General features: G+C 41.3%; 1 protein-coding gene across 2 annotated transcripts in view; it reads left to right on the forward strand.

The window, feature by feature from the left end:
• The window catches only part of LOC141774207 (phosphofurin acidic cluster sorting protein 2), a 56986-nt gene that overhangs the window by 19358 nt on the left and 15868 nt on the right, over positions 1-21760 (forward strand). For both annotated transcript variants that reach the window (XM_074646641.1, XM_074646640.1), the window contains exons 2-8: positions 4555-4642; positions 12276-12365; positions 14782-14907; positions 18514-18676; positions 19984-20075; positions 20827-20907; positions 21258-21317. In XM_074646641.1, coding sequence (XP_074502742.1) covers positions 4555-4642; positions 12276-12365; positions 14782-14907; positions 18514-18676; positions 19984-20075; positions 20827-20907; positions 21258-21317 — 700 coding nt within the window. The remainder of the gene's footprint in view (positions 1-4554; positions 4643-12275; positions 12366-14781; positions 14908-18513; positions 18677-19983; positions 20076-20826; positions 20908-21257; positions 21318-21760) is intronic.

A 21760-nucleotide genomic window follows, 5' to 3' on the forward strand; every position in this document is an offset into this window, starting at 1 on the left:
TTGCATTGTAGGTGAATGACATAAGCTGACAGGAAGTAAACATGGACCCAAGCTATAGCCAAGCAATGTAATTCCGTTGAAATGGCCTATAGAGCTTTCAATACAGATTTATAGTCTTTTGTCAATTGATGAAGATGCTTGCCTCAGCCTTTTTCCTCACACTTCACACAAATAGGAGCATTTGCCACCTCCATTCTTTAGATTTCCTTAGTAATATTTGTATGTCACTTTGAGCAGTATAGTCTAAAAGAGGGAAATGGCCTTGTAATCTAATGGCCTTGCTTTACTTTAGTGGCCGAAAAGGTCAACAGTTAATGACGGTACACGAGTGACTAGGACGCACTAATGGGCTTAGATGCAGCAGCACTACTTACGCTGCGGTGAGTGATGCCATATAGGCTAAATCTATTAGCTGTAGAGTGCTCGGGCACTTACTGGGCACCCTCAGTCAGAGCAGTCGATAACTGGTCATTTTGACATGATATGACACTCCCGTTGTTTTATATATCTATGTCAGTAATGGAAGATGTCATCTAAATAAGATTTGCACGTTTACTGTAATTAGCCTGCTGTAGGACATGATTCTTGATTCCTGCGTTGCCTTAGAGCTGGTTTGTTTGACCTCCACCTCTGACACAATTGGATCTTAAATTATTATTACCGTCACTGTGTTGAAGGTTAAAAGTGAGCTGAGAAGAAGTCCTGCATTATAAGTATTAAAAGCAAAATATAGTAGTGAAAGTAGTGGTTCTGCAGTAAAATGTCCCCTGTGACTGATGTATTATTATATATCACATTATAAATACTGATGCAGAGGAAAGAGGAAAAAGTTCTGATATAGACATTTTTAATGCCTTTTCCGATTTTTCCCTTATCTTTCAGATTTTTGTAAAATATTAGATAAGTTTCCCTCTCTTTAGACTCAATTTTTTAATATGCAATTATATGACAAGTTTATAGAAAAGCTAAGTCTCTCCCCTTCCGGTGGAACCTTATTTCAGAGAAAATATGTACGGTAGTCAAAGGCAAGAGACAGATATATTTTTTAAATTTACAAACATCATATGTGTGATTCATGGCGCAATTCAAACAGGATCAAAAAATATTTGTCTCTCACTGTAGACTACCGTACCATGGTGGTCCACTGGAAGGGGAGGGACTTCGCCTCTCTATTGGGGAAATATCTCTTTGCAATGTACAAGGGGCCCCAACTAAACACGGCTTTTATATAGGGAGTCACAAGCCAAGTTGGAGACCACTGGTTTAATCTTTAACAATATGGTGTAGCATGTGTCTATTTTGTAAAGTAATTAATAATTATATCTGTCAGATACAGTAAATGTAGTGGAGTTTAAGTATAAAGTAACATAAAATGGAAATACTCAAGTATATTAAAATTACTGAAAATTGTACTTAAGTGCAGTACTTGGGTACATTTCCCACCTCTGGTCCTGAATATCAAAACTAGTAAGAGTCCATAACCAGGATACCAGGGTGCATTTTGAGGATCAATAAACCCAGTCTATAACAACGATGACCCAATCAGAAAAGCTTGGCAGGCGATGTGTTGGCTTAGCACCGAAACTGAAAGAGGGATTTCCCCCGTGGGCTCTTATCAACTGGGAAACAGACAGAAAATGTTTCACTTATCTTTTGCTCTTTCCACCGCCTGTTCACAGAAATATTGAACTGCAGACTGCTGTATAGATTCTCCACCCACCCGGTCTTCTCTATGGATTGATATCACTGTTGTTGTTTTGGTCCTGTTTGGCACAGAGAGGCGTTCAGTGATCCCACCCCAGGCTCTCTCTGGGAATGTGGGAATGACATGCCAAAATGGAGGATTAATGCATCTTTCGAGTGGCCTCTGCGAGCCCCTATTTTGATCTTGAGTGTGTGCCAGTGTCTGGAGGGGAGACCATACCACAAATAACATCCCCCTCTCCCCCCCTATATTCCTGTAATCACAAAAGCACAATGTATCCATACCGACAATGCTTTCTAAAACTAGCTGAATTATCCTTGACCCAGTGTGTGCCTCTTCCAGCAATTTTAGCACGATGATTAGTGCTTTTGTGTGACACCTGGTCTGTCTCTGCAGTCACTGATTGGGTTGCGAAGTGAACTGGCACTGGGCGGGAGCACAGGGTCAGACTGGCACCAGGCCAGAACAGATGGCCACGGGTTTCACTTGCAACACAACACAGTGGCAGGCAGGAGTGGAGATAACACCTCTGTCTAATAATAAAAAAAATCCCCGGTTCCCGAGGTGACCCCTTCAGCGCCTGCAGCCTTTTTAATTACATGTGAATCCCAGTCTACTGAGAGAGAGAGAGAGAGAGAGAGAGAGAGAGCTGTGATGGGATAGAGATGTTGTTAAACCATCAGCCCTGCTTTCTCTCCCCCCCCCTCCTGACAGAGAGCTGTACTCATGACTCATCCTCAGCATAACATAAGGCAAGCTGGATCCATGCGCTACCTACAAGGTTTAACATTTAATTACTCCAGCCTCAAATAGATTTGCATTTGTTATTCTGACGCACACACAAGGTAACTTAGCTAATGGTGTGTGCAGTCAAGTGGATTGGCAGTTTACGCTCAAATGATTGCAGTTAAAGGCGAAGGGAGATTCTACACAGGAACACCAAGTTCCTGTTGTTGAAAATTTTAACTGTCATCATTAAAGATATATTCTGTTGGCTGCTTGGACACACGTCTCTCGAGATCTAATGACCTTTGGCTTGCTTCCTTCCTTTTCCCTCTATACTGTTGGTGAAAACTATGAGCAAATATATTAATCAATGCCCTTTTCTGCAATGATGAACGTACGACACTGATGGGATGACATGCATGTTAGCAAACAAAATCTGACTACATCTCTTCATAATGTCATTGATGGAAATAGGTGGTGAAACTGGAATCTAGGTATCTAGAAGGGGTGTAACGATCCATCGATCTGGATCAATGTATCGATTAAACGAAGACATCGATATGTATCATCATCTTTAAGATATGCCTTTATTTTGAAATTCCCATGGCACGTCTGTGTCACCATTTCCGTCCAAGCACACGTCCTTCCTACAGAGCCCAGTAAAAAAATCGTCTATTCATATTTTAGTTGCTCATCTCATATCAATCGAAGGCCTGTATCGTGGCAGACTTTGTGATATCAGCAAATATCTTATCGTTGTCCAAAGAATCAATATAATATTGTATCGTGATCAAACTTTTGATTTACACCCCTAGTATCTAGTTATTAATTATTAATACATTATCTTAATGTATGTAATGTAATAATTTATCAGTGCATCCTTAATTGTATTAAACCTTTGCATTTTTAAGACATTACAGATTTATTTATAATTTATGGCCCACAATATTAACTTCTAAACCGACTATCCCATTGTTGGCGTCTCTAACGCAGCAATTTCTGTTACGCTTGAACGTGATGAGTCTTTGTGAATCATAGCAGGAAGTGTCTGAATGAAGCCAGTGAGTGTTGCAGAGTGGCTCTCAGGGAAAGTGGGTGACTGGATAGCTATTTGTTTGCTTTGTCTTTCTTCCTCCCGTTTGACTCTGGCTCAGACTGATCACAATTTAATTCAGCCGGACTTGTGGGAAAAGTGGGTCAGGAGGAAGTTTAGCAAACTTGGCTTGTGAGTTGTTGACTTTCTGTGTGAATGTTTTGCTGTAGCGGCACAGTTTTTAGGGGGATTTTAAAGGTCAGAAATTGCTGTGAATCCATGAAAGACGTGTTGAATTGAGCTTGTGTCTGATTTTAGTCTTCTTGTATTGCTCATTTGTGGGGTTTTTTTTATCTGCGTCTGTGTTCTACAAGATAGGCTGGACCTGAGAGGTGTCCACAGGGACCCTCTGATTTTAATACAGTATATGTTACTTTACTTGTTGTCTCCTTTGTACCATTCTGGACCCCAGTGTGACAGCTCCTTAGTATAAAAAGTGTGCCAGACAAAAATGTCTTTCGAGGCATATGTAGGTATATGTTTCTGACTAGTTTTATTTAATAATGAACAGATGGCAGTGAGTCACATACGTCTCTGTGTTCAACATGTTAATGTGTAGCAACATGCTGAAACAGGGCTGACTGAAGACATTTTACTGCACCACGGCTTGTAAAGGCATCTGTGCCATGTCACCTTCCATGAAGAATTCGTCCATAAAGCTGACAACATGAATCCTGATTTAGTAGCACTTTGGTGCACCATCCCTTCACAACAAGTCGTAGATTTTTCCTTGATGACGAGGGACACAAAGCTGAATAGAATAGGTTCTGATTACTGAGTTCCTCTCTTCGGTTGTTCACTCCCTTTCGTCACTGATAATTCCTGGATGCTGCCTGTTGTTGTTATCATACCTGCTGAAGAAAGAATAAAGACACAAGTAGAAATAAACTAGTGAGTGCTGCTTTGTAAGCGATGCTTTGCATCCCCAGATGCTACACCGTGTCATGAAGGTGTGTTCACATTGTGTTAGTCATGCCACTAATCTGTTTTTCTTTCTCTCCCCTTCTCTTGTTCGTTCTCTTTTCCACAGGCTTTGCAGCCTCACGCTGAAAAAGCTGGTCGTCCTTAAAGAACTGGATAAAGAGCTGAACTCCCTGTCTATAGCTGTCAAAATCCAGGTGGGTGGGTTAATCTCCCATGTGCGATGCGAGCAACAGGCTCAGTTGCGAAACATCTGATAGCAGTGTGTCACTTTCTGGAGCCTGTGGCTCACTGTCTCCCAGTTCTTTGCCGGGGCTGTGCTCTGTTGAATGTAATCAGAAAGCCTAGGCGATGATGAGACATGCTACTAATCCTGCCGATTGATAAAAACCTCCTTAGCTGCGCAGGTAGCTCTGGTGAGTCACATCCACTCAGGTGCTTTAGATGACAGACTAGCATTACCACTCTAAGCAGGAGCATTAGCACCTTAAGACGGATTGTGCATCTTACATTGATTGCTAATGCATTTTTGTGACTACGGGTGTGTAGGCCTAACATGTGTTGTATGGTTTCACAGTTTTTATTCAAAATGTATCTTGCACATTTGATGTGGTGGTCATGTTGCGTATGATTTGAATGCCAAATTCAAAAGTACATTGTCATCCTCCTTGATGCAAATACATAGCAAAAGAAAAACTGCTACATAAAGAAAGAAAAATAAAATATATGTATAGAGAGAGAGGGGTACTGCAAAATGTATATAATTGATAGCAGAAACCAGCAGATGGCTGGGTAGGAGGGAGATAGTGTATGTCTCAATGTGTGAACATCTGCCATGGCCATGTGTGTGTGAACAACCCCGTTCATTTTACAGTTTGCCGCTCTCTAAACAAGCTTACATTATGTTTGCTCGTTGCAGTAGAGTTACAACTTACACTGCAGAGTATGATATGATAACTACTGCGGAGATGAGTTGAGGTTAGTTCCCTCCTTGACGTCGCTGAAGCAACATGTTCCCGTTCAACGACTACCCCATCCTTTAAATGGAAAACAAAGTATTCCTTGAACACAGAGTGAGCTTTTTAGAGTGTGATAATGTCTGTAGGGCTGCAACTAACGATTATTATCATTGTCGATTAATCGGTTGATTATTTTCTCAATTTATTGATTAGTTGTTTGGTCTATAAAATATCAGAAAATGGTGAAACGATCAGTGTTTCCCAAAGCCCAAGATGACGTCCTAAAATGGCTTGCTTTGTCCACAACCCAAAGACATTCAGTTTATTGTCGTAGAATAATTGACATTAAAAGAACTGGAATCAGAGAATTTAGACTTTTTTTTGTTTAAAAAAGAAACTCACACCGATTAATCAATTATCAAAATAGTTTAATTAATTGAATTGATTAATCGTTGCAGCTTTTAAAATATGTCCCTCTCAGAATAATGTTTTGTTTGACTGACATATTGTTGGCAGAGAGTTGGAGAGGTGGTTTTAACTTGTGAGTGCCACGCCCCCTTCAGTGCCCTCGTGTCTGTATGTGCTTGTATTGAAAACGGAGAAGAAAAAGGAAACAAAATATTCTATTTTAAAAAGCAAAAAAATAGAGTGTTTTTTATAAAGCAAAACTGCAGCTGTAAACCAATATCCTCAAGATATTTCAATATTGTGTAATTGATATTACGTCGAATATTACTGTTATTATTTTTAAACGACATCATAATCATGGAAACAGACATCCCAAGAGTCGATATAAATAGTGAAGCATATACTGCAACGTAACTGTCAAGAGCATAGACTCAGCTGTAGTGGCTTTTTAGTGAGCGTTGGAAGCCTGCCTTTAGTCTGCAGGCAGCCCTCACAGTTTGAAAACACACACTCAGCAGTAAGCCTAGTAGCGGTTGTAAAGATGATGGTCCACTGCTTCTGAAACCGTTGATTCTGAGAGAGAACTAAGGCCAGTGAGTACACCTTAAGTGTACACAGACACACATGGGAACACATCGCCCTGAGGTGGTCATGTGGAAATAATTCTCAAAGGGAAAAAGTCATTCAAACTTTCTTGACTGCAGAAAATCCACAGAGAAGAGAATCTGAGAATTAGACTCACCTAAAAGCAAGAAGAGGAGAGGGAGCCAACTTTTTCTGTAACTTTTACCTGAAAGATTCTGTGGCACAATAAAATAAGTCTGAGTAAAACTTTTATATTACCCACACATCAGAGAATCTCCTATGTAGCCTTCACCCAGCGCTGTATGTTGCAGATGCTTTAACCCCTCCTTTTCTGCTACACCAATCCCGGGCTTTTCTCTAAGTACCCACTTCTCAGTAGGAATATGCCACCTATGTCACGTTTGACACTGTGTACACGGTCTCAATTGCTAGTTTCAAGTCTTCTTCATTACAGCATGATGTTCATTTAGTAAATTAGGGTCCCATCTAGAGTCAAATAGACCATAAAGCAGGGTATGCTTTAGGGTATGGCTACCATGTGATTGACAGGTTGCTCTGGGAGTTGTCCGTGTTTTCATCTTACAACTTTAACCCTTTCACAGTATGTTTTCAGCTCATGAAAGTTGATTGTAACTGTTTGGTCGCCTAAAAATGTCGTTCGGTTGTACTTAGCTCCACCCTCTCGTGTCACTTCTGGTTGCAAAAAAACGAGATGGCGACGTACAAAATGCCGAACTCGAGGCTTCAAAACAAACCAATGAGTGACGTCACAGTGACCACGTCCACTTCTTATATACAGTCTATGGCTGTTACACAGTTTGGCTAAGAGCCTTTCAGCTTCCAACCCTTTTATATCAACTTCACTGTTTCTGTAGTTACAGCTCTCTGCCTACATGCCTCAGTAAATTACCATTTTTCTTTCCCTCTCTCAATATTGTCCCCCTCATTTTGAAATTTAATTGAAAGTTTAAGCAGCACTGGGTGATTCTATTTAAAGAGAAACAAATCATCTCCCCTTTACCGTCATCCTGAAGGAGAAAGCAACCAACCAAGTGTGACTTTATCCATGAGCTACGCTGTCTCCAGAGCGTGAAATCTGTCCATTTCTGTTGAGCCGCCTGGAGGACAGCCGAGCAAAGCTCCGTTCGCCGCCGCTCCGGAACTGGAGCATTAAATGCAATTTCCAGCAGGTTTGGTTAGGGAGAACGGAGACGCTGAGGGGATAAAGAGACAGTTGGAGAAGATGACAGAGGAATGAGAGGGTTTTGTTTTCAGACAGTGAACGACAAAGCCTCATTACCGCATGTCATCGGTTCTCTGTTCAGCATACAGTGGCAGTCTCTTTCCTCTCTCTGGGCCTCATCAGGTTAAGTGGCCTGCATGCACACACACAACCCCTGTAATGGGGAGACCATTTGGATGGTCTCCCAAAGCCACAGCAGCAGGGATGATGAGATTGCAGTTCAGTCTGCAGGAGGCTCTGCGTTCCCTTGGAGATGCTCTTCTGTCTCTCACCCTGGAGACCGCTGGGTCTCTTCAAGTAGCTGAGGCCTCCTCAGACAACCCTCTGCTACATTGTCTGCACATTGAGTTGCAATGTGGTATTCTCCTACACACGCACTACATGATTATGCAGTTTATGTCCTGTCTTGTCTGTGTGCAGTTGTCTGAGGTTGTAGTCAGACATTGATGTGAGCTGGATTATGATAAGAGACTGTCGCTGTCCAAAGCACTTCCATTTGCAGTCCACTCAGATATGATCCAATTATGTGTGTGTTGGGTGAAAGCAGAAAATGCCTTTAATACCTCTTTATTACAATTGCACATTGAGCTCTTGTCCTGACTCTAAATCACTTCCTGTCTTTGCTGCAGACAGGAAAGCCAATTTAGAGAATTTAACATCTTCAATAATAACCTTGAGAAGAAGTGTAAAGTTGAACTTTTCCCACAGGCCTGTGGAGCCTGGTAGAGTAGAGGGGCTGTAACGTCCCCCCAATCTGGCCCCAGAAAGACAGTGGAGAAGCTTGTAGCAGGGGAGAGAGAGGTTGAGAGAAGGGGGGGCCAAAGGACATTCAGTACAAGCTTTCCTTGCCAAGGCCCTGTATTGTTAATGCATGTCAGGCAGTTTGAGAGTGCTCAGCTTTTGTGCCTTGATTCATTGTACCAGCTACTGAGCATGAGAAAAGAGTGCATACAAGGCCTCTTTGTGGAGCTCAAGTTGGTGACAAGGTCAGACTCGGACAGAGATTTACCCTCTTTTTTTCTTTATATACAAAACAAGGGCTGCGGCTACTGTCAAGGTGCTGTCAGCAATGTCCTTCTGTTGAACATATTGAGCCATTAGCCTGGATAGAAAAATGCTTATTACAACTGAATGCTTTGCTAGTGTCAGCAAATCTTCTTTATTCCCACATTCCCTTTAGTTCTTCAAAGCTTAGGTTTCATTTCATGCATTTGAAACTATTGACATTGCAGCAAATGTTCTTCTTTTAAAATATTCCTTTATGTTATGAGATACACTAGAACAGTGTTATGTGTCTGAGTATTTCATGCTTGTATATAACACGTTTGTAGATTAAGACTTGGATTTTTCCAACTTCATGCAAGATGTGGAATAATCGAACCCAGAACCTCTTTCTCTCCGAGACAACGGTGCTAATGGGCTCCTGAGCCTCCTGAAACATTTTCAGTTCACTCAAATATTCAGAGGCTGTTTGCCGAAGATAAAATTAGAAGTTGGAGAATGCCTAAACACCAGTTTAGTCGTCAAAGAGCTTTCATTTTCAGTGGTGATGAAAATGGGTTTGTGAGATGTCAGTTCTGTGTGACATATCAAGCTATATATGATAAGATAAGATAAGATAAGATAAGATAAGATAAGATATACTTTTATTGTCCCCGTGGGGAAATTTTTCCTGGACTCCGTCCAACTGCAGTTACAAGCACTAAATTAAAACAGCATCAACAACTGCAACTGCGTGCAATCATGTGTTTGGTTTTCTTGAATTCACACTGCTTGGTTGATGGGAGGGAGTTCATTACTTGAAGCTCGGGTATGTTCTAGGGTTGAGCAGTATGACTGTATGTACCATGCGACAGTAGAAACAAAGATGATAGAAGCATAGAGACGTATAGAGTAGAAATAATATTGTTTACTTTTGTATGGCACTTTGTAGGCGGACGTTATACTGGCGTCTTGTAGTCGCTTTCAGTCCAAAATGGCGGAAGGGTGGCTTTGCTGCTGGGCACTGATTGTGCAATGGAACGAACAATTGATTTTCACTTCTTGGCAATATATGTTCTTTGGTAGAAATGTGTCAACCGGTAGAGATTTGGCAATGCCGCTTTCACCGTGGTGGCAATTTTCGCGTGATCTCGGCGTGATATCGCAAATCCAGCTACCTGGCAAGGTAACGTGATTTGGGCAGACATGGAGGATGAGAGAGAAGTTATAAAAACAGGGCAGGAGTAGGCATCTCAGCCAACCCAAGATGAGGAAGAACTCCAGTTACGTGATTACCAGACATTTGCACACTGTAGTTTATTTTGTTTTGTCAGCTTTTTGAAATGAAAGATGAATCCTGCAGGACAATTTTTTCTTTCAGTAGACTCTAAATAAAACACAAATTTGTGTGATTTTTATATTGCACTGACTGAAGTCAGGCTGGTATTGATTTTCACCTGTTAATCCTAAAACCTGTAACACTTGAAATTCTTGTTCTCAGGAACCTTAAAGCTTCCATTTAGAAAGAATTGTAGTTTTCCTGAGTCTTTTGTTTTTAACTCAAGTGTTGTCTCATGTGAGGCACTTGTTTGGTTTGTTCCAAATAAATAAAAGAAAGAATGAAAATAATCAAATGTGATGAAGTATGGAAACCATTTCTTAATTGAATTTACAGAACAATTACTGTATCTGTGATAGGGGTGGGCGATGCGACCTAAAATGTATCACTACTATCATGTAATCACTTTAATTCCTCTTTTTTTGTGGTGACGGTATTATATCATGGTATGACAAAATTTAAAGGGATACTCCACTCAAAACATGATTCTACCTCTTTTTTAACATGGGCGCCGAAATGAGAGCAAACGGTTCCGTGACAAAACGGAACGGCGGTAGCCTGTACGTAACTATAGACAACCTATGTGGGTGTGACGTAGTTTATCAGGTGTTGCATCTCCCTCGTGTGTGTGTGCGTGAGTGCTAAACCAAAACGTGTGTGTGTGTTTATCACGGTAATGACGGTATCGCAAAATCCATGTTGTGGCCGAACATGACACCGGTGATGGTGATGAAACCGGTATACCGCCCGTCCCTAATCTGTGATATATACCGTTACGTGATATAAAATTATGACAGACCCTTATAATCCTCTCACCTTGTGTGGCTCACAAGGTGAGAGCCTTTGGATGTTGATTTTCTGACTGTGAATTTCTGTGGATTTTCCTTGACCTGCCCTTTGTGTCATCTGTGAGTTGACAGTTGTGATTAGACCGAAAAAACACTATATTTGGAAAAACAGTTAATGGAGTGAAAATATGGAAATTACAAAGCATTGCTCCCCTTTACTGTGCCTGTATGAAACATGCATCGTCAGTTAAATACTATGTTTACCATAACTTATTATGTTACACCTATAGAGCCACCACTGCATTCTTGAATAACGCTGAGCCCATCTGGTATCCTGTGATGATTCCTCAGCACACTTCCAACCATTTCATTTGGTATCTGTTACCTGATTTAGCAGCTCTGATGACATTAGGATCCAATGTTGTACCCTGTACTATTAGAGTTTATAGGGTATTAAGCCAGATACAGGATATCATTACTGCTCCACGCTGCTCACCAAGTGTTACTTAATTCTATTGGCAGGTTTAGACCGACACCTGAACTAAGCTTTGACGACATGAATTTTTTACAGCAGTTGATGAGTTGCCAGATATATTGCACAACAGATTCCTGTCTTCAGCACTCACAGCTTGACATTAAATCGTGAACCCGAGACTTGACAGGCTGTTCCTGTTCTCACGTTCACACTGTTTCGAGATTAGAAGAGGTAGAAAAAGAAGCTTGGATAAAGAGAATTAAACTGTAACTTGACGAGGAACGTGATAGACTTTAATCCGGGGCTCGTAAGAGAAACTCGCTGATGGCTGAGACAGGTCCTCCGAGGACACACTGTGTGTGAGTGTCCTTACATTTGGATGAGACTCCCACAACCCGTGGCTTTTAAATCCCTGTGCTGTTTGGCCACCAGAAATGTGTGCCAGATCCCAGAATTAGCAGGTGACGAGTCTCTCTCAACCAGAATAGCAAGCATTAGATAATACAGTTAAATTTGGTTTGGCGGATTGAAACAGCGGCTGCACCATAATAGCAGCTATATAAACTTATTTAATATAGAAACTTTTTCAGGTCACAGTCCTAGTTCCACCTGGACCAAACCTCCCTTTCAAGGCATGATTAAGAATCCTAAAATGCTGAGGGAAGCAGTAGCTTAGAGGCTGAAGCAGGCTTGTGATTGTTGCTTTTTGAATCCTTTAGTCAGTTCGTAAAACCTCTTGATATATCCCTGAGGAGGGCATCTGACCCATATTTCAACGGTTCTAGTAGCACTGTTCTCTAGGAAGCAGTGAAGGAGGAGAGAACTGTTTGTACTGGGCTGCCTCAAGGTGTGAATCTGCATCAATGTGTGAATGTGAAGCAGGCTGGTCCGAAAATAAGGCTTGCACACTCAGTCACTGTTGTCTGATAGATATGGGCTCAAGAAACAACATAAGATGAGGGGTTTGTGGGTATGTGTCTTAGTACAAAGGGAGCCCCAGATGCATTTATAAATGTGCTTACAATGAAGCTTTGCTTTACTTTGTCTTCCAGGGTTCGAAGCGTCTTCTGAGATCAAATGAATACGTCCTCCCACCCAGTGGACTGATGGAGACAGACCTGGAGCTCACATTCTCACTACAGGCAAGCAACTCTGACATTATACTGTGAATTCTCACACCGATACAGCAGCTACTTGACAGGGAGGACTGTGTTGAAATCGTTATCCGCACTCGTGTCTCTTCCTCACCCTAAGTTCAAAATATCCATATGTATTTATACATGTGTGCTTTACAGTGTTTTGTATGGATGAAGAAGTGCAGCCTCCATTCAGAAATGAATCATTACCGAAGTCACTCAAGCAGAATTTTTTATGACCGAATGTTTCAGAGTTGAAATAATAGACGCTGCATGCATGCTGACTATTTGCGGACTGGAATAACCAGACAACTATAGAGGTGAGAGCCAGGACAAGAGAGCCAGGACAAGTGAACAAGTCGGCCACACGTCAGTGGTGTTGGAAAATGACCAAAATGTAAGTTTTTGGGGCTTATTCTAACATTGTGATTACATGATTCAGATATTATTGCAGATATCTGTTGTTAACCTAGCGTTAGTCTTTTGCTCATTATTATGATATCTGAATCATGCGATCACAATGACGGACAGCCAACTTCAATAATAACTTCATAAACCACAAACCATGGCAACAACAAGCATGTCCCAGCCGTGTGCATCACTTTTTATTGTCCCCTGGAAACGGTTTCTATTGTGTTGTGAGCTTCTTGCAGCGCTTCTTCAAAATTCTGCACGTGTCGTCAAATAGATGTTATCATGTGTCTTCAAGTTGGTGAAGATGTTTCTTCATTTGCTTGTGTTGTGTCTATTTGCAGTGCGTTGAACTCCCCCGTAAAAAAAAGTGCAAAATCTTTTGCAAAACTCGAAACATCAAGGCCGGCTAAAATCACACTGCTGTTGAGTAAAGCCTAGGAAAAGTAGGGGCAGTATTGGACATGGCTTTTGCAGCAGTGGTGTTCAACCAACTTGTGAAACTTGATCTTACAAGCCATTATTGTGTGAATATTATCGACCAAGAAGGCAAGAAAAGTCTTTTTGAAGATCAAGTTCCGGCAGTCAGAGACAATAAGACTCCAGAGGAAACCGTCAAGATAAAAAGAGCGAATGTGGGGAAGAAATACTCAGGAGTCTCGGAGAGAAATATAGTTCTGAAGTGATGAAGGTTCACCAACAGTTCAGCCGCAGTCTAGCAGACAGACAACAGACAGTTTTTTTAATAGATCAGTCAGTAAGAATGCAGAGTCTAACACCCACCGGTGCTGGCATCTGAGTACAGTGAATAGCTGTATTTTTACATGACCTTGAACTGAGTGTGTGGGGTATTTCTACATCATCAGTTCACACTATTCAGTGCAGATAGCTTTCGGACAAAAGATACATTTTGTGAAATAGCGAAGCCGTTTGACCGTGCCTGGATAAAGTCGCAGTGCACAACAATGGAGAATTAAAATCTTGCTTTGCAGTCTAAGGGTGCTTTCACAAACCGGACTGCAGGCCGACTGTGTGGGCATTTGTTGAGATGGAGACAGGTAAATGATGATGTTAACATGAGTGGGAGAGGACTGACCTGGACTTCTGCGGTAGGCCAATGTTTGCTTGACATCTGGGCCAAAGGGAACATTCAGAATATGTTAAATGAAGTACACAAAAATAGTGACGTTTATAAAGTTATTTGAGATAAACTGGAGGAGTAGGGATTTGTGCGCACAGTCGATCAGTGCCGAGTCGAAGGGAAAACACTTCTACAGCAATATATCAAAGTCTGTGATTCCCTGCATAGAAGTGGCAGCTCTTGAGAGGAAAAAGATAAATTCACTCCTCCGCGCACGCCCCTTATTTTTATATTTGGTCTGCTTTAATTTGTGCACCGTGAAACCAAACCAGACTAAATAGAAAATGAACCAAAAGTATTGATTTCACTCTGATTCGGACTAGCCAAACAGACTATGGCTTGTGAAAGCGCTCTAAGATAGCCAAAAGGATTGTAAGGAGCACACTGGCTGGTGAAACACTAGAGATGAGGCATTGATAATATGACCTGGCCACACCCTATGCTGCATTTGGTGGCAATAATCCATGGTTACACAGATAAGCAGTTGCCAGGTGATGCAATGAAATCCACAAAGTCAGTCAAAAAAGACTTTGTTTAGAAATAAATAGCATCTGAGAACTCATTCAAACCCAAAAAGAAATTGCTAGTACAGACTGTCTAAAGAAAAAGTGGGCATCATGGTTTCTAAAGGCACTGAAGGACACTGACATATTGAGTCAGCACGAGTGAATATATGCAATTTTGTTTTGTTATTTCAGTTGTATGGTTAAAAATGTTATTTGCGAGCTGAATACAGACACAACACGCCAGGTCACCACTGAAGAATTCGTTTTCTTTGAAACAAGTCTGCACTTGGGTTTCCATCTCAAGGCTGATGAATATATAACGTGGTCTGCATTATTTATCTGACTTTATTTTTGTCATTTTCAGTACCCCCATTTTCTGAAGAGGGATGCCAACCGACTGCAGATAATGCTGCAGAGGAGGAAACGCTACAAGAATCGAACCATCCTGGGCTACAAAACTTTGGCTGTTGGAGTTATCAATATGGCCGAGGTACCGTATAGTGTTCAACTGGGGCATCGCTTTCAATCACTTCGTTTCATGTTTCATTGTCAGCCAGTTAATTTCTCTTGAGGAACATATCATTTTTCTCTGAGCTTGTGATTGCGTTCTGCTCTTCTCTGACAGTGATGGCTATTAGTGTCTTGGTTTGCCGGAGAGAGGGCCTCCTGCGTTACACATCATTTGAGATGACTCATGGTCATCACACATACTGCTGTGTGAGATTATGGGCCATCTGGAGCTGGCTTCATATGCACTTTTCTGGAAACGGTGCATTCAGCCGTGCTATCTAGTAATAATGGACTAGGAGCTGATATTATGCCACTTGTGGATGCTTGTTTGATGTAGAGATGTACGATTACGTTTTTTTTGTCCTGATCCAAGTCATTTAATATTGAGTACAGCCAGTACAGCCCTCAGCTGGACACGCAGTGGGGACTTTGTAGTTACGTCAGACTGTGTTTGGCCACCGGGCCATCAAGATGCCATTTTTGCTTTTTGCTTTTGGCCTGTTGTCAGTGTGGATATCACACATTGAAACGACTGGCTGCTGTTAATTGGGCCACTCTGTGGGTCATTCACTTGCGACACTGCAGAACCAATGTGTTCCAGTGTTTCAACACAGCGGGGGATTTTTGATGACTGGCTTACTACTGTGGATTGCAGTGAACAAAGGATTAGAAAGTGGGCTTTATATAGCAGATACAGATCAACTAAAAGTAGGGATACACGATATATATCAGTCCGATAAATTATCGTACGATAATGGTAAAAATATATATTATGTATTATTCCGATAATGAAATTATAGCCGATAAATCAAAGGCAAATTGCTTATGTTAAATATGTTGACATGTCTGATTTGGCTTGTTTTTTGTTTGTTTTGCTGTTTTAACATTAGGGATGTAAGTTAGATTTGGTTAGGTCAGTGCTATATGGAATATTAAATCATGCACCTCAGGTGTGCATAATAAACTACAGGTTATGAACTTCTTTTTAAAATAAAAAAATGGGAAATTATTGGTTATCTCATTGGGCATGAGAAGCAGGTAATTATCTGTAATCGGTGTTGGCTGAAAAGAATCCATATCGTGCATACCTAATTAAAATGCCTTATTCAGGACATAATTAGTTTGGTGTTTGTACGTGAGAGAAATCGAGATCAAGACAGAGATTTCAACAGAGATATTGAGAGTCACGCTTATTTGTAATGCCCCCTTTCATGCTCAGTGACTTTCCACCAGTAGCCCCAGGACAGGAATTGACTGACATCTGAAAACAAGACTAATGCTTTGTTGCATTTTAAAATAACACTCAACTGCTGTGCTGTTTTGGTGCTTGCTGCAGTAAAACAACCCACAGACTTCCATGAATAAAGCTAGATTGGCCATTATTGGATCCTGTTGGGTAATTATGTTGTCATTTGCTGTAGAGTAAACTCTCTCGTGCTCTCCGTCTGAATCTATCGGGGCATTATGTGGGAGGAAGTCACTTATTGGACTTTGCATGCAGCGTTTCGAGAGCACCCCTGCCAGCGTTTGAGCAAAATGAGCCTACTCCCTGTACAGCTATTCATCATGTGAAATGTTGGAAGTACCCCCCAGATAGAGTTTAGGATGAAAGCTCATCCCTTCTCTGATTCAAAACAGTTTATCTGTGTTATACTGTTTGACTAGGGGTCTAACAAAATTCACGGTTCGGTATGTACCTCGGTTTTGTGTTCGGCACATTTTCGATACAATATTGAAAACGAAGAAAATACAGAAAATAACTTTATTTTTTCATTTATTTTGAAAACTATAAACATTCAACAATTGCTCATTGGCCATGATTTTTGATTTAACAGTTAAGGCCAGGGATGCACCGATGCTGATACCGGATCAGATATCGGGCCGATACTGACTCAAATAGCTGGATCAGGTTATCGGTGACAATGGGGCCGATCTATTCAATTCGATATATACTGGAATTTTAACTCCTGTTTAAGTTTTGACCGATTGCATTAAAAAAGGTTTACACTTGAACTGTAATTTCAGTTAATTTTAAAGATGTTTTACCAAGTTGCCAATGTTTATTATTTTAATACAATTCAGTCAATTTATATCCATTTATTTATTTTGTTACATTTTGTTTTACAAAGTTAGGAAAGCAATGGTCAGTCAAGCCTGATGTTTCTTTACACACAAAAGAATGATTCCAGTCACTTCCACACAGTGAGGCATACAGCTTATTAAATAAACACTGGTATCGAATCGGTACTCGGTATAGGCTGATACCCAAAGCCCAGGTATCGCTTTTAGGTATCGTGACTGAAAAAGTTGGATCGGTGCATCCCTAGTCAAGGCACTCAAATACTGGCATATTGTCACTAAAAAGAATAAATAACAAAACTAAATAACAGAAATGTCTGTAATGTAATGTAAATTGAACCCATTTCCCCCCCGGGGATCAATAAAGTATTTCTGATTCTATAATGCTCCATCAAAAAACTCTGACCTGTTGATAATTCCTGAACTGGGAATAGGTCAGGCACAACAGACTGACTCAAAAGCACACGTGAAGGCACACTGTATGGGGCTCAAAACACTTTGACCATATGCTTTAATTCTCTATTGTTTACGATCAGGTGTGGTTGCATATACGCATCAATAAACACTCTTATAGCATTGGTTATTACTTTGGAACGGTGTAAATCTGCAGTGGGAGGCAGCCTGAACGCTGTGGGGACAAGGACTCGCCGTCCACTCTGTTTTTATTTCGTTCCGCAAATCAAACCGTTTGGGTGATGCCTTTCATAAATTAAATGTTTAAAATGTATCCACAGATATACCCGACTTCAGTTTAACAAAGTCAGCATACAGTTTGACACAAATTGTTGCCCATTGAGCTTGATTAACCCTGCAAACTAATGTTACAGCGCTGCTACGGCTGATAGAGTACAACTGGTGCGCTGCCTGCGAGTTTCTGTTCCGCATGTGGTAGACATAAACAGCTGTTTGGGTCACAGAGCGTACCAAAAGGATGTCGTTTACCACACCAAACGTCTTGTACCGAATGGCTCAATACGAATACGCGTACAGTTACACCCCTGCGTTTGACTGGATGATATGAGCACATTGGCTCGGTTCATTTAGACCTTCAGAATGGAAAAGCAGCATTGTGCTACTCAAGAGTTACTTGGAGATAGCATAGCTGTCATCTTGTAATCAGGCGGTAAATCTGCGGGCATAAAACAGTGTAACAGAGGCCATGTCAATCTCTGTTGTATCATTGTTGGCTCAGTAAAAAGAGATAAAATTCTTCCATCCTGCCTGCCTGTTGAAGAAATATTATTTGTTCCATCTGCTTCGACATGGCTCTACAGAGTGATTGATAGACGTGGGAATTGTACAAGACATGAAGGCATCTCCGCTAAGGAGGACTTGATGTTTAGACAGATGAAGTCTTGTGTTGCATTTAATCAAGAAAAGATATTATCAGGAACATTGCGGGGGAGGGATACAATAAAACAGAGAGTCTTGTTTAAACTGGTTTAGAGCCCATTTTGTATTTGAATGGATTCTTAAAATCAATGGCTGTTAATCTTCCTATGTCCAGGTGATGCAACACCCGACAGACGGAGGACAGATTCTGGGTCTCCATAGCAACGTGAAGGATGCGCCAGTGCGTGTGGCGGAGATCAGCGTGTACTCTCTGTCCAGCCAGCCCATCGACCACGAGGACGGTAGCGGCCAGGCTGGCCGCAAGACCAAAACCTCAGGTGAGCACGTCCACCTCCCGCCCCCCTACGTGCGTCTGCTAGACAGGCCTGTACCAACGCTGCCCGGTCATATCCTGACTGTAATTTCAGCCTCCACCCTGGAGCCAGCCCTCCCTGCCAAGGCCTCCCTCTTCCCTCCTTCCACATGGCTCCTATTTCCTGACCGAGCACAGAATAAACTCCATTAATCCCAACCTATGGCCAGTGATATGTTATTCTCTTCAGCTATGGTTGTAATGTTGATTTGAGAGTTGAACAGATTTAGGGCCTATTACCTTACACTGCTCTAATTCTGGACGGGGAGAAATACCGGGCCCTGCTCGGACTCCACACCTCCATCCTGCTGATGCTGATCCCTCGCTGTTCTGGATGTTATTAAGGAGGCCGCTCAAACATAACAGATGAGCTCATGCCCCAAGTATTATACTAGTGTCACTCCGAGGGAAGGAAAGATGTTTATCTTTCGCCTTTCTCCTCTGCAGTGATCCTTAATAACATCCATCCCATCTAAGAGCATAGAGCAGGATGTCTCACAGGCAAAAAGAAGTTAAGAAAAAAAGATCCTCCATCGTCTCATCTGTCCTCAGCTGTCAAACACGCAGTCAAATCTGCCTTTTTAGGAATTTGGCTGTTCAAACCAATAAAATCTGACATTAAACAATAGTAAATCTTCAACCATTGAAATGTCATTAAAATTTAATCAGAATGTGAGACATGGATCACAAAAAAAGAGCTCCACAATCTAATTTACATATAACAAGACTTTCATTACATTTCAGCAAGCACATTCAGCATTTAATTGTGTGCGCAGAAAATGTTTTTGCATTACCCCAGTTTCTGTTCATTATTCTTGCCGAGTAGTCAAAGCAATTCATTACTGATGAACTCTGTAGAGTAGGACAGGAAATGAAGCAACTTTATCCACGCCAGATGGAAAATGGTCTTTGGGGCTCAAACTGATTTGTGGAAAAAAAAAAAAAAATACACTGAAGAGAATTATACTGTTTTTATGTTTAACACCGTTTGCATTCAAATAGCAGTATAAGAACATTGTTTCTTATTGAGTTCAGGAGGCTTGTTTTTCCTGTAGTCTATCTTTATTCTAAAAGACAATTTCAGCAGAGCACTAGTGAGGCAGTGACCTTGGAATTCATTCATTCGCCACGTAAACCCCATTTCTCTGAGCCCAAGTTTTAAAAAGATGTGTCTGTGGGAAACCTGCAAGTTTTAATCTGTATATATGTAATGCTTCCCAATATAATGTGTCCCTGTATTTGATGTTTTTTTCTGTGCTTGCCTACCTCCAGACCGCTCCCCAGACATGGATAACTATTCCGAGGAAGACGATGACAGCTACTCGTCAGAGCAGGAAGCCAGCGATGACGCAGTTCATGGCCAGGTCAGTGCCAGAAAATGCTAAGGTGTAACCTAATCTGCAGTACCCGGCGAAATTAAATACATATAAGGACGTCAATGAATACAATTTCTACTACTACAATACTTGTCATACTGAACATGCTGTTGCATAGTACACTAGTAATGTTATATAAGAAAAAAGCAGTTGTCCTTTCAGAGTTTTTGCTTTGTATAATAAGGAATTGTCTACATTTAGCTTAAAGGAATACTTAGTTCACCCACAAAATGATCATTTGTATATCAATTACTCACCCTGTGTTACCTTGAATTAGTGAAGCAAAACGTTTTTCTCGCGTGCCTCCACGGTGAACGAAGAATCAAAAACTGAAAAAAGTCTTGATGAATTGAAGTAAATGGGGGGTCAGGGTTAACAACAGCAAAATGATATCAAAACATCTGTTTACAAACTCTCACACATCTCGTGCAGTATAATCCAAGTCTCATTTATTCAGTCGTACGCTCACTACTTCCCAAACATATGCATCTTCGCTAAAACCTTAATATTTTAAACGCTTGCACGGACAAGTAGCGCGCCTGCTCGAGTGTGAGTCTGTTTATGCGGAAGTGTTTTACATAGTGAGGTTTTAGGGAAGATGCATGTGTGTGGGAAGTACTGGGCATACGACTGGATAAATGATATAGAAATGGTCAATTTGTGGGTGAGTTAGGTAGTAATGTAGGGTCACAATTATGTTGAGATTTCACATGTTTCATCCATCCTCTCTGTATTTCAGGATCTTTATGATGAAGACGACGAGGTCAGGAAGCCCAAGAAAGCCCGGAGGAAAATGATTCGAACCACGTCCATGACCAGGGTTAGTTTTCCACCACATGGAGTTTTATGCTTGCCAATCATTGACTATGAGAATAACTCAAGACCTGTGTTTGCTGTCGTACAAGCTTTTAAAGGAAAAGCACACACCGCGTTCCATTTGTCCGAGCCATTAGGACGATGTGGATGAGCACGTAAATGAACACTGTGGGTTCACTGGACTGATTATAATGGTCTTTACATAGAGTGACGGTGAATGAGTAATCCAGTGGCCAGCTACTGGGAGAACTCATAAGCCCGAGCCCAGCTGTCATGCGTATTTAATGATGACAGTTATTCCCTTTTCAGGGGGTTCTTTTTCTCATAATTGCATGTTTTTTTTATCTGTTACAGCAACCTAACTTCAAGCAGAAGTTTGTGGCCTTGCTGAAGAGGTTCAAGGTAACAGATGAGGTGAGTGTGAAAAGAATAATTGCCCTTTTTCTTTTGATTGACACCCTGGAGAAGATGTTCAATGTCAAAGCAAATGACGTGGGGAATTTTTGAGGGGTACAGCATCCTTCTCAGTGCACACGCCTGGGATTTCTCAGTCCTTCTGTTATGAAGCTTTTAGCAAGTCAGCTGTGAAACATATCAGTTATTAAACTGGCCTCGGGGCAGGAGAAAACAATCTCAGTATTGACTGTCTGAACAGCATATTGCTGCGTGTAATGTGCTCCTGACTGGAGAAGAATCGCCTGTGAGGAAATCAACACCACAACAACAGAGGTACAAGCATCATTACGGTGCTAGGCTGTATTACCTCTGTGCTCATGGATGTATGATTCATACATTTCCATTAGCGGTGATCCGTATGCGGAATCCATTAACGACCTTATTCTCCACCACTTAATCTG

This window comes from Sebastes fasciatus, chromosome 9 (assembly GCF_043250625.1).
Source record: "Sebastes fasciatus isolate fSebFas1 chromosome 9, fSebFas1.pri, whole genome shotgun sequence".
In the NCBI taxonomy this organism is placed as follows: Eukaryota; Metazoa; Chordata; class Actinopteri; order Perciformes; family Sebastidae; genus Sebastes; species Sebastes fasciatus.